At 46.2% G+C, this 10,536-nt stretch overlaps 1 protein-coding gene across 2 annotated transcripts in view; it reads left to right on the top strand.

The window, feature by feature from the left end:
• The window catches only part of EIF2B3 (eukaryotic translation initiation factor 2B subunit gamma), a 150,382-nt gene extending 140,210 nt beyond the window's left edge, over positions 1-10,172 (top strand). Inside the window, exons 11-12 of one of the 2 annotated variants that reach the window (XM_081225806.1) lie at positions 1,526-1,629; positions 9,949-10,172. In XM_081225806.1, the coding sequence (XP_081081932.1) occupies positions 1,526-1,629; positions 9,949-10,001 (157 nt within the window). In that variant the 3' untranslated portion in view covers positions 10,002-10,172. The remainder of the gene's footprint in view (positions 1-1,525; positions 1,630-9,948) is intronic. The other variant, XM_081225807.1, reaches the window with a different exon arrangement.
• Positions 10,173-10,536: the final 364 nt, after the last annotated feature.

Genomic DNA, 10,536 nt, shown 5'->3' on the forward strand with positions numbered 1-10,536 from the left:
CGAGCCCTGGTCCGGGAAGATCACACATGCCGCAGAGCAACTAAGCCCGTGCGCCACAACTACTGAGTCTGTGCTCTAGAGCCCGCGAACCACACTACTGAGCCCACGTGCCACAACTACTGAAGCCCGCGCGCCTAGAGCCCGTGCTCTGCAACGAGAGAAGCCACCGCAGTGGGAAGCCTGTGCACCATAACCAAGGGTAGCCCCCACTCGCCACAACTAGAGAAAGCCTGCGTGAAGCAAAGAAGACCCAACACAGACAAAATTAAATTAATTAATTAAAAAAAAAAAACTAGGCAGTCCCAGACTTCCTCTAGCCTTTTCTCCCCTTAATTTCTTTCTTTTTTTTTTCTTTTTTTTTAACCTTATTAATTTATTTGGTTGTGCCAGGGCTCCTTAGTTGCGGCTTGCTGGCTCCTTAGTTGTGGCATGCAAACTCTTAGTTGCGGCATGATGTGGAATCTGGTTCCCTGACCAGGAATCGAACCCAGGCCCCCTGCATTGGGAGTGTGGAGTCTTAACTACTGTACCGCCAAGGAAGTCCCCCCTTAATTTCTTGGTATGGCATTATGGTTAAATGTATGAATTCTGGAGTCAGGCAGACTTAGTTTTGAAATTACTACTTGGCAGTTATGTGGTTTTAGGTAAATGGTTTAACTTCTCTTAATCTGTTACCTCATCTGTAAAATTTGGTTATTTTTACTGCATCAGAGGTAAAAGTGGTACTTCCAGAATGATTTAGGAATGTCCCACATGATTTTACTGATGAAATGGCTAGATTTGTAGGTCACTCCTGTAATGTATATAGAATATTTAGCACAGTACCTGGCCTGAGGTAGGTATGCAATAAATGCTAGTGAAGATTTTCAAAAGAACTTTTCCCCCACCCACCCACCAGTCCTCAGAAGCCAAGAAGATGCTTTTTAAACACATTCAAATGCTAAGAGCCAGTGGAGCTACTCTTGAGATTGTGGCTTTTATGAGTAATCTTTTATGGAGTTGGTTTAAAAAGCATCCTTTTTTTCCTAAACAAGTATGGTTTTGATTAACCAGGGTCTATGATGAGAGCTGTGGGGCACTCACTGTTTCCATAGCTGATCTCCTGGGAAGATTCATGGGATCTGAGCCTCCAGTGAAATTTGGTATATATTCCCAGATGAGAAACAGGAGCAATGGATCAGCCCAGGGACCAGGGCCAGCTTCCACCCCCAGACCAAAGGAAGAGAGATTGGGTGGAATTTAGACCTCCCAGTCTGGGGTGCCTAAAGAACTGAAGGCAGACTGGTTGCTTTTTTCAGGCTTTGGGGGAATATCATTATGAGTATATACAAACTCTGGTCTTCTCTAAAGCCCAGTCCTCTCCTGGCCCATCTGAGCCATTCTGTCTTCTAATGATAAGCTTGTAGCCATTAACTGGACTGGCCAGCTAGTCCTGGCATATGGAGGAGGCAGAACCCCCAACGTATAGTGACAAGGATAGTGATGAGAGCCATGGACACTCCCTAACTTGGTTACTGTGTTACAGAAGTAACATTCAGGGCAGCGTCATCTGCAACAATGCTGTAATCGAGAAGGGAGCAGACATCAAGAACTGCCTAATTGGAAGCAGCCAGAGGATTGAAGCCAAAGGTAAACCAGAAACCAAATTACAATCACAGGTGCCATTTTTTACATATCACAGTAGCACAGATAATGCTCAGTGCTGGTGAGTATTGGGGAACAAGCATATGCATACACTTCAGGTGAGAACATAGATTGATAAAGCTATCTTAGGAGGGGATTGGCATCACTGTCAAATTTTTTAACTTTGACTTTACAGTTCCATTTTTAAGAATTTATCTTGTTAGATAAGCTCATATATATTTATGCAGCCTTACTACCAAAAAATTGAAAACATAACAGAAAGATCTGATGACCCAGATTGGCACCAATACTCTACAGTGGCTGTTAGGCATAAGAGAGAAGGGCCAGTGATCCAACAAACTAGCTCTGGCCTCCTGCAGTCCTTGAGTACCTCATCTGACCTGATAGTTAAGAGAGAGAGTCCCATAGATTCTTGGCCTGGAAGAAGGTTAGCAGCTTCTTCAGAAGCCATTTTCTCAGAGCCATCCTCAACTGCTTAGCGATGATGCTGTGAGCTTTACTGTTAGCTAGCTCTGCACTGTAGCTGTAGAAAGACTGTATGGTGCTTGAGAGACATGCAGGCATCAGGATTTCCCTGCTGGGCTGGTCAAATTTGAATGGTCCATAGTTTGGCTGGGTATTTTTAACCAAAAAGTAGACAAAGCTCAAGATCAGTAAGGATGGCTCATTCCTTTTCAGTTTATTCCTAAACCTAAAATAGGATGGGATAGGGGAGTTGCTGAAGTAACTAAACCCACCAATTCTGAATTGGTGTAAGCCACATCATTTTCCTTCTCCCAGTAAGTAGAGGCCTTCTTCAGTTTTTTCTCCTTCCCTTTTTTTTTTTTTTCTTTTTTTTTTTTTGTGGTACGCGGGCCTCTCACTGTTGTGGCCTCTCCCGTTGCGGAGCACAGGCTCCGGACACGCAGGCTCAGCGGCCATGGCTCACGGGCCTAGCCGCTCCGTGGCACGTGGGATCCTCCCGGACCGGGGCACGAACCCGTGTCCCCTGCATCGGCAGGCGGACCCTCAACCACTGCGCCACCAGGGAAGCCCTCTCCTTCCCTTTTTAAAGTTGTATACTTCCCTTGTGAACTTTAGACTCAAACAGACCCGGGTTCAGATCTCAGCTCTGCAGCTCACTGGATGTGCACCAGGTTAAGTTTTTAATTTCTTGGCCTCAGATTTTTGAAACTAGAAAAATTGAGACAATAATACCTATCTTGGAGGATTGTTGTGAGAAATAAATACAGTTAAATGTTTTGAGGAGTACACACAGCTTCTGGAGCATACCAGGGGACTTAGAGCTCCATATACACACCATGATGCTCTTGTGTCTCTCCGTGCCTTTGCACATGCCCCCTCTCTGGAATTCTTTTTTTTTTTTTTTTTGCGGTATGCGGGCCTCTCACTGTAGTGGCCTCTCCCATTGCGGAGCACAGGCTCCGGACGCGCAGGCTCAGTGGCCATGGCTCACGGGCCCAGCCACTCCGCGGCATGTGGGATCTTCCCAGACCGGGGCATGAACCCATGTCCCCTGCATCGGCAGGCGGACTCTCAACCACTGCGCCACCACGGAAGCCCTGGAATTCTTGATGACTCTGCCCAAGTGCTTTCTCTATAGAACCTTCTCTGACTCTTCCCATGATTCCCCACAGTCCAAATGAGCACTCCTTCCTCCTCTGCTCCTTTGTCAATACCTTTATTAAAGTACATACACAAGTTATGGCTATTATTTATGAATCTACCTTCCCTACTAGACTGAGATCCTCAGGCCAAGGGTTGACTTATTTCAATATGTATCCCTTGCTCTCAGAACAGGTCCTGGTTTATCGTAGATAGTGGGAAGGGGAGAGATGAGTGAATGAATTTTGGATCCATAAAGGGAATTTGGAGGCATTTCAGGGCAGAGAGTTCGGGTTCCAAGAAAGGCATTTGTGAGATAGTTGCAGTTATCATGAAATCTCTTCTGGCTTCTTTTCTAAACTTATGCTGATGAAAGGACCACATGCAACACCGATAAATGAACTGGGGAGATGTGGCCTTGGCCTGAAACCACGCTTCAACCTTTTTCTTCACTTGAGACTAGATGCAACTCTCCTCTTCATTGCCTTTCTTCTCACATTTCAAGTGCTTTCTTCTTCTACGTGTGAGAATTGTCATTTCTAAGAGGCCTTTCCTGGGTGTCACTAGTTTACCAATAAGGTTCTTTGTTATAAGCATCATAAACTAATAACTCTGGCTGATTTAAGCTGATAAAGAATTCATTGTAAAGGTAGGTAGCTCACAGCTCTAAGATAGTTGCAGAATCAAGCTTAGAAAATGGGTTACAGCCAAGATTTACACTCCAGATCATTCTGGTGAGGACACAGCTGCCATCCTTGCTGAACACTGGTTATCACAGCTGGCAGTGCTACTCCAGCCACCCAGCAGGTGGATTCTCTCTGGTTCCTGCTTTTTTGTGTGGTGGCCCAGCCCAAGGTTTGTGGTGGCTGCATTAACAGGTCAAGCCTAGATCCTATACCCCTGCCCTAGCTTCAGGGAAGGCTGGCATTTTTAGTTCAGTTAGTAGGAGACAGACTCCACCCAGTGTCTCACCAAGAACCTTTGAGCAGGAGTGTTGGTCAACAGCGGTGCCCCAGCTATTGGTACTTTCTGCTGTGATCCCGTACCAGCTGAGAGTATGAGCTTAGGTGAGAGGGGTGAGACACCAGCTTGAACTCCAGCACAGGAGGCATGGATGGCCCTGCCCGCCTGGAGTGCCACTGGCCTACAGCTATTGTTTACAGCTTTAAAATGTTCTCACATGCATTGTCTTATTGGATTCTCATAACAGCCATCTAAGGTAGGGATTCATTATTGACCCATTTGGTGAAGTGGAAACTGAGACTTTGAAAAGTTGAAATTTACCCAAGGTCATAGCTAGTACATGACAAAACTGGGTCTTCAGCCTGAACTATTGACAGCCTCCAAAAAGATCAGAAGAAGAAGCCATTCCTGGCTTGCCTAGCAGAATTTGGTCACTGATACCCTTTTTCTCCCTTTAGTCCATCTTTCTCGGACCAATAGGAAAAATATATTCGGCCTCCATATTATGGCTCTTACTCTCCTCAGGAACGTCAGGTCTTAGTTCTTTCCCCTGCTCAGCATACCACTTCACCCAGGCCTACCCTTGGCTTGCAGAGAAGCTTGTTTTTTGAGCATCTGAGGCCTGTTGATTGTTTCTTAAAGATAGGATTCAGAACACCAGCCTTTTCTCTGATTCCATGGAAGGCCTTGGAAGGGATCCCCAGAGCTTCAAAAGCAGCCGCTCAGCTGGTCTGTGGGGCTGCTTTCTTATCCCATCCCCTCCCCTGTCTCCTCATTGCATTTCTCTGTCCTGCTTTGTTCTCTCCTATTTGGGTTTATGGCCCCACACCATGTTTGTTCCACCTCCTTCTTGCCTCTTTGTCTTTGTAAATTATCTCCTGCTCAGCAAAAACTAGAAACATCCCCTAGTGCTTTTCTTCTTTCAGTCCCTCCTGGAGCCAGGAGCTGCTTCCTTTTGTTGTTTTTACTGGCATATTTGAATGAGTGAACTCCATTTGCCACTGCCCTAGGGTGTCCCTCCTTTCTTGTTTGCTGGAACCTGGAAGCTCACAGTTTCTGCTTGTTCTTCTCCCCACTTCCAGCAAAGTATTGGTGCTACTTTCTTTTACTTTGCAAGGACCCCTCTTCATTCTGTGTGCAGAATGCATGAATGTCAACTGAATGCCAGTATTGAGGCACATCTCCCATCAGGGAGCATAGGGATGTGCCAGCCAAACCCCTAGGATGTCACAGGCTGCAGCGTCTCCTGGGCTTTCTGGTTCTAAGTACATGCCCTCTCCTTAACGGTCCTGAAGGAGAGATGGCCAGGGAAGTCATCTGGACTTTAAACTGGAGAACCCCAACATTTCTTGCTCTGTCCTCTATGCTAGAGAGACCAATGCATCCAGCACAGTAGTCAGTGCCTTCCTGCCACAGGTACTCCTGGCCAGTCACCTGTTCCCACTATCACTTATCTTTTTTTTTTTTTTAATATTTATTTACTTATTTATTTTGGCTGGGCCAGGTCTTAGTTGCTGCACACGGGATCTTCGTTGCAGCATGCGGGATCTTTAGTTGCAGCATGCAGGCTCATAGTTGCCACATGTGAGCTTCTTAGTTGCGGCATGCAAGCTCTTAGTTGCGGCATGCATGCGGGATCTAGTTCCCTGACCAGGGATCAAATCCAGGCCCCCCGCATTGGGAGCGTGGAGTCTTACCCACTGGACCACCAGGGAAGTCCCCACTATCACTTTTCTTTGAGGCTGAGCCACATTGAGAATGCAAATTCCAAACCATCAGTGCAGCAATCAAGACCTGTTAACTACGGATGACCCAGACAAACATCACCTCAGGTCCTCACTAGCAAAGAGTCAGGAGATGGCAAAGTAAGTCCCCAGGCAGTCTTCCTCCCATGGAGGGATTTCAGGAAAAAACATTCATCCTCAGAAGCAATGCCGTCCCCTCTCCAAATCCCAGTCATTTGCATGCCACAGAGCCACCACATCCATAGCAGTCTTCTACACCAAAAATGGGACTATCATAACCCAACATAGGCCCCTCTGCCCTTTTTTAGCACTACCAGGAGAACAAGGCGTTTTCTAACAATTCTGGCTTTACTCACCCCACCCAGCATGCTCAGTTAATGAGATTATCTCTGGCAAAAGTCCTGGCAACCAAGTTTGACCTCCTGCTCAAGCCAACTGAAAAGCCACAGCCAACAAAGTCAAAACCTGGGAAACTAATTGGACATTTCATCTGTGTCTTTTATTACTGTCAGTGAGAGAACTTGGATCTCTTCCCTGATCCCACAGTGATCAGTCCTTTGGCTGTGAAAGTAGACCTGATGGGTACATAGGTCAAGTCCTGGCTAGCAGGAGTCCTCCCCAGCTTCCCAACAATGTAGCTTTTCATTTGTGACTTGTCATTCCCTTCTACCTCACTGGTTTTTTTCCCAACTTACTTTCCTCGCTTGTACTCTTCCCTTTAGGATCTTTCCCGACCTGATTCCAGCCCAGAACTTTTCCAGTGTGTTTATTGGAGCCTGCTTCCAGCCCTGGCCAAGCGGAACTAGTACTGCTTGTTTTTCCCCTTCAGGTTTCCTCCAACCTTACTGAATCTCCATAAAAATACATCTTCCCCAAAAATGCCAGATAGTCTTCCTCCCCTGAGTCCCAGTGAGCAAACCAGAGATGGTTCAGGTATTTATTTGGAGCCTAACAGAGCAGAAGAAGGTGTTGTTTGCCTCAGCCTAACCCCTCATTAACCCCTCTGGTCTGGAGCACTGAGGACCAAGAAGTGTTAATGAAACTGGCACTGTCTTCAGAACATTCCAGTGTCCCTGGAAACTAGGAAGAGACTGGGTGAAGGAAGAGCAAATGTCAGAGTCTGGTTATGAGATGATGTGGCTAACTGATGGCTACAGGGGGGTAAAGGGCAAAGAGGAGCTTTTGGAGGTGCCCTGGGAAGCTAGCCAGAGAAGCGTTTCCTTTGTTCTTTTCTGGTCAGTCTTACCTCAAGGTAGAGCCTGATTGACAGTCACACTCCAGGACTGGCCCCAGCCCTAGGGAATTTAGCAGCCTGAGCAGTGTCTGGGCCTCCCTCCCATTCTTCTCACTGAAGGAAGCAGATGGCTATGAAGTATAAAAAGAACACCTCCTAGGGCAGGAGTACACAGGCCAGACCCAGCCACATCCTGTAACTTCCATTTAATACTTATCAAGCCTCTTTACATCAATTATCTTATTGAATCCCCACAACTTTGTGAGGAAACTGAAGCCCAAAGACATTAAATAATTTGCTCAAAGTCAAATTACCAATAGAATTCAAATCTCTGTGGCTCGGCGCTCTCCTATTCTGCATTCTCACCTTTTCTTCTCATATGAGATTGCCTCTGTCAAATACAATGCTGAAACAAGAAACTCTGTGAAAGGCCTAGACCTTGGTTTCTCTTCCTACTGGAGAACATTAGAGAAATAGGCCCGAAGATGCTCTAGACCCACTAGGACCTTTGCTGTAATGCACCAGATGTGTCAGTTATATTCTCTTTGACAAGGGGATTGGAGGCCTTCTCCTCCATACATGCTCCTTTTCCCACTTCTCTACCCTCACATAACCCCCAGAACACACACACCTTCAACAAACAATTACCGCCTATCTTCCAGGCTCTGGGAGGCTAGGGGTGTAAAGATGAGTAAGACTTGCCTCTTGCTGTCCAGCTGCTCACAGTCTATTATAGAGACTCAGATGAGTAAAGAAATAAGTGCAGTAAAGTTTCACGGGTATGATGGTAGAAGACTGTCAGGGTTAATTATGGACAGAAGAGAGGAATTGGTCAGTTCCTGGCACAAGGATCAGGAACACCATCTCAAAGGAGAGAATTTAGGCTAAATCTTAAAATTGTTGGCTATTTACCAAATATACAAAAGGGAAGAACCTCTCAAGCAGAGGGGAACCATGTAAACAGGCACCTGACAGCAAAAAACAATCTGATATGTTGGGAATTGAAAATCATTTGGAAAATCTAGAATATAGTGTATAAGGGAGATATAGCAAGAAACAAAACTGGAAAGGTGGATAGAACAGAGGACATGTCTGAAATCTCAATGTCTCCAAAGCTTCAGTCAGAAACCCCCTTTCTACTGACAGAGCAGAAGTAGGCTCCAGGCCGTGGGCAGTATGAACAGAGCAAAACGTCTCTTACTATCAAACTTGGTCCCGTCGTTAACGATCTTCATTTTTCTGCACCAAACCCTTCTGAGGCTGAAGTAGAGCCTCAAGAAAGTCAGAGTTTCTGCCTCACCTATCAGGGTCACTCTCAAGCCCCCATGTGTGGCAAGAAAGGTGTTGGACCTTTAGAAGCCAAGCTAACCCAGAAGGAATCCATTTTCAGCCAGGTGGTCAGCCTTTTCTGTCTGAGCCAATAGAGCACTGAAAGCTCTCCTGCCTCCTACATCTGCTCCATACCTCCAGGGAACAAGCAGACAGCGTGCTCCTGGTTTCCCCTACCCCTTCCAGACCATTGGTTCACTGCCTCCTTTCTATAGCTCTTACTCCTTGAAAGCTAACCCTCTTCTTAGCTTTCACCCCATCATTGGTAGGCTCCCAGGGCACTCGCCTAAATATATTGAGGGTTCACAGTCTTCCCCTTTCCTCCCTCTCTTTTTCCAAACATCTTGGACAACTTAAACATATTCATCGCTGAACCATCCAGCCCCTCAGCTTCACCATTCCCTGACCTTCTCCACCAACCTTCACTGCCTTGCAACTTTAGCTCTCCACTTACATAACCATACCCTATCCCTGTCATTACCCCAAACCTCTGAAATCTTTCATGTGCCAGTAGCTGTGCTAGACACTAAGGTGTGATCATAGATCCACTGCCCCTGCCCTCAAGATTCTTACAGTGAAGTAGAGATAGAGATACACATCAGGTGGAGTGTTTTCAGAGAGCAGGAAATGGACAGTTTGGAAGGGAAGGCATCACGTAGTAGAGGTGCTTGATTAGGGCATTTCGGGTGAGTAGGGAGGGAAAGAAAGTCATTCTAGGCAGAGGGAACAGCACGTACTAAGGTCTAGAGCTGTAAAATAACATGGCTTCTAGGTACAAATGGAGAGTGATGGAAGATAAAGCTGGAGACGTAGGCAAAGGTCAGGTCATAGAGGGCCTTATGAGTTTGGACTTTATAAAAATAATGATGACCACTATTTGTCAAACACTCAATGATTCTTTAACTCATTGAATCCTCACAATAACCCTGTCGAGTATGTGGTATTATTTACATGTGACATATGAAGCATCTCCCTTTCTCCTTTGAATATCTCCATTTAACTATTTAGTCTCTTTTCTTCTCACTGTTTTCCCCCATTCCCTATCCTCTGGCCACACCACAGTTTTTGGCATTCCTCTTTCTTACATCTTTATGTCTTTGCTCACATTGTTCTAACAGCCTGGAATGCCTTCCCTTTGATATACTTTCTAAAAAAACTCTATCATTCTTTATGACTCAGTTCCAGTCCCCCTCCTATGTGAAGTCTCCTGAAAGCCAGGTGCATAGAGAGTCAGTCCCCTCCTCCTGTGTGGGAAGATGCTGTCTCTTCCAAAGTCCTTTCGACAAGTTGTATTCCCAAGAGCTTCTAAAGAGCAGAGCCACATAGGAGAGGAATGAATGTTTATGAACACAGAATTAGAAGTAATTGGGTTTGAAATGACATATTTTGCTGCCATTTCTTAAACAATCTTTTCTTTTTCTTTTATAGCCAAACGCGTGAATGAGGTGATCGTGGGGAATGACCAGCTCATGGAGATCTGAGTTCTGAGCAAGTCAGACTCCTTCCTCTTGGCCCCCAGAACTACAGATGTTGGCTGGCCCACCTGTTTGACTCTGTATTTATTTCCCAATAAAAGAAGGGCTCCCAAAGGCATGCTGGAGACTTAGGGAGTAGTCCCAAGCTCCACATCAAATGGGCTCCAGAGATACACAGTGTGTGTTCATGTTGTAGAGACCATCTGGAGCTGACGTGCGCAACAGTGGTCTAGCTCTTGTACACTGAGGTTATCAGGCAGGGGCAGTAGCTGTCCAGTGGTGAAGTTCCTAGGAGGGCTACTTTCTGACTGGCTGGCCCAGCCTAGTCCGTAAAAGCATCTCCCACCTGAAAGGACCTGGGGGTACTTCATTCCCTGACCCTCATCAGGCTTTCTAGACCCATAGGCCTAGCTGCTGCCATTGCGACCTCTGCATCTGATGTTCCCTCTACAGCTGGCAATTTGGGCAGCCTGGCCCCTGACCCTCAGTCCAGGACTTAACTGCTCTGCTCCCATACCTCCCACACAGATTCCTGGCCCCT

The sequence above is a fragment of the Mesoplodon bidens genome (genome assembly GCF_964165515.1).
Source record: "Mesoplodon bidens genome assembly, chromosome: 2".
NCBI lineage: Eukaryota > Metazoa > Chordata > Mammalia > Artiodactyla > Ziphiidae > Mesoplodon > Mesoplodon bidens.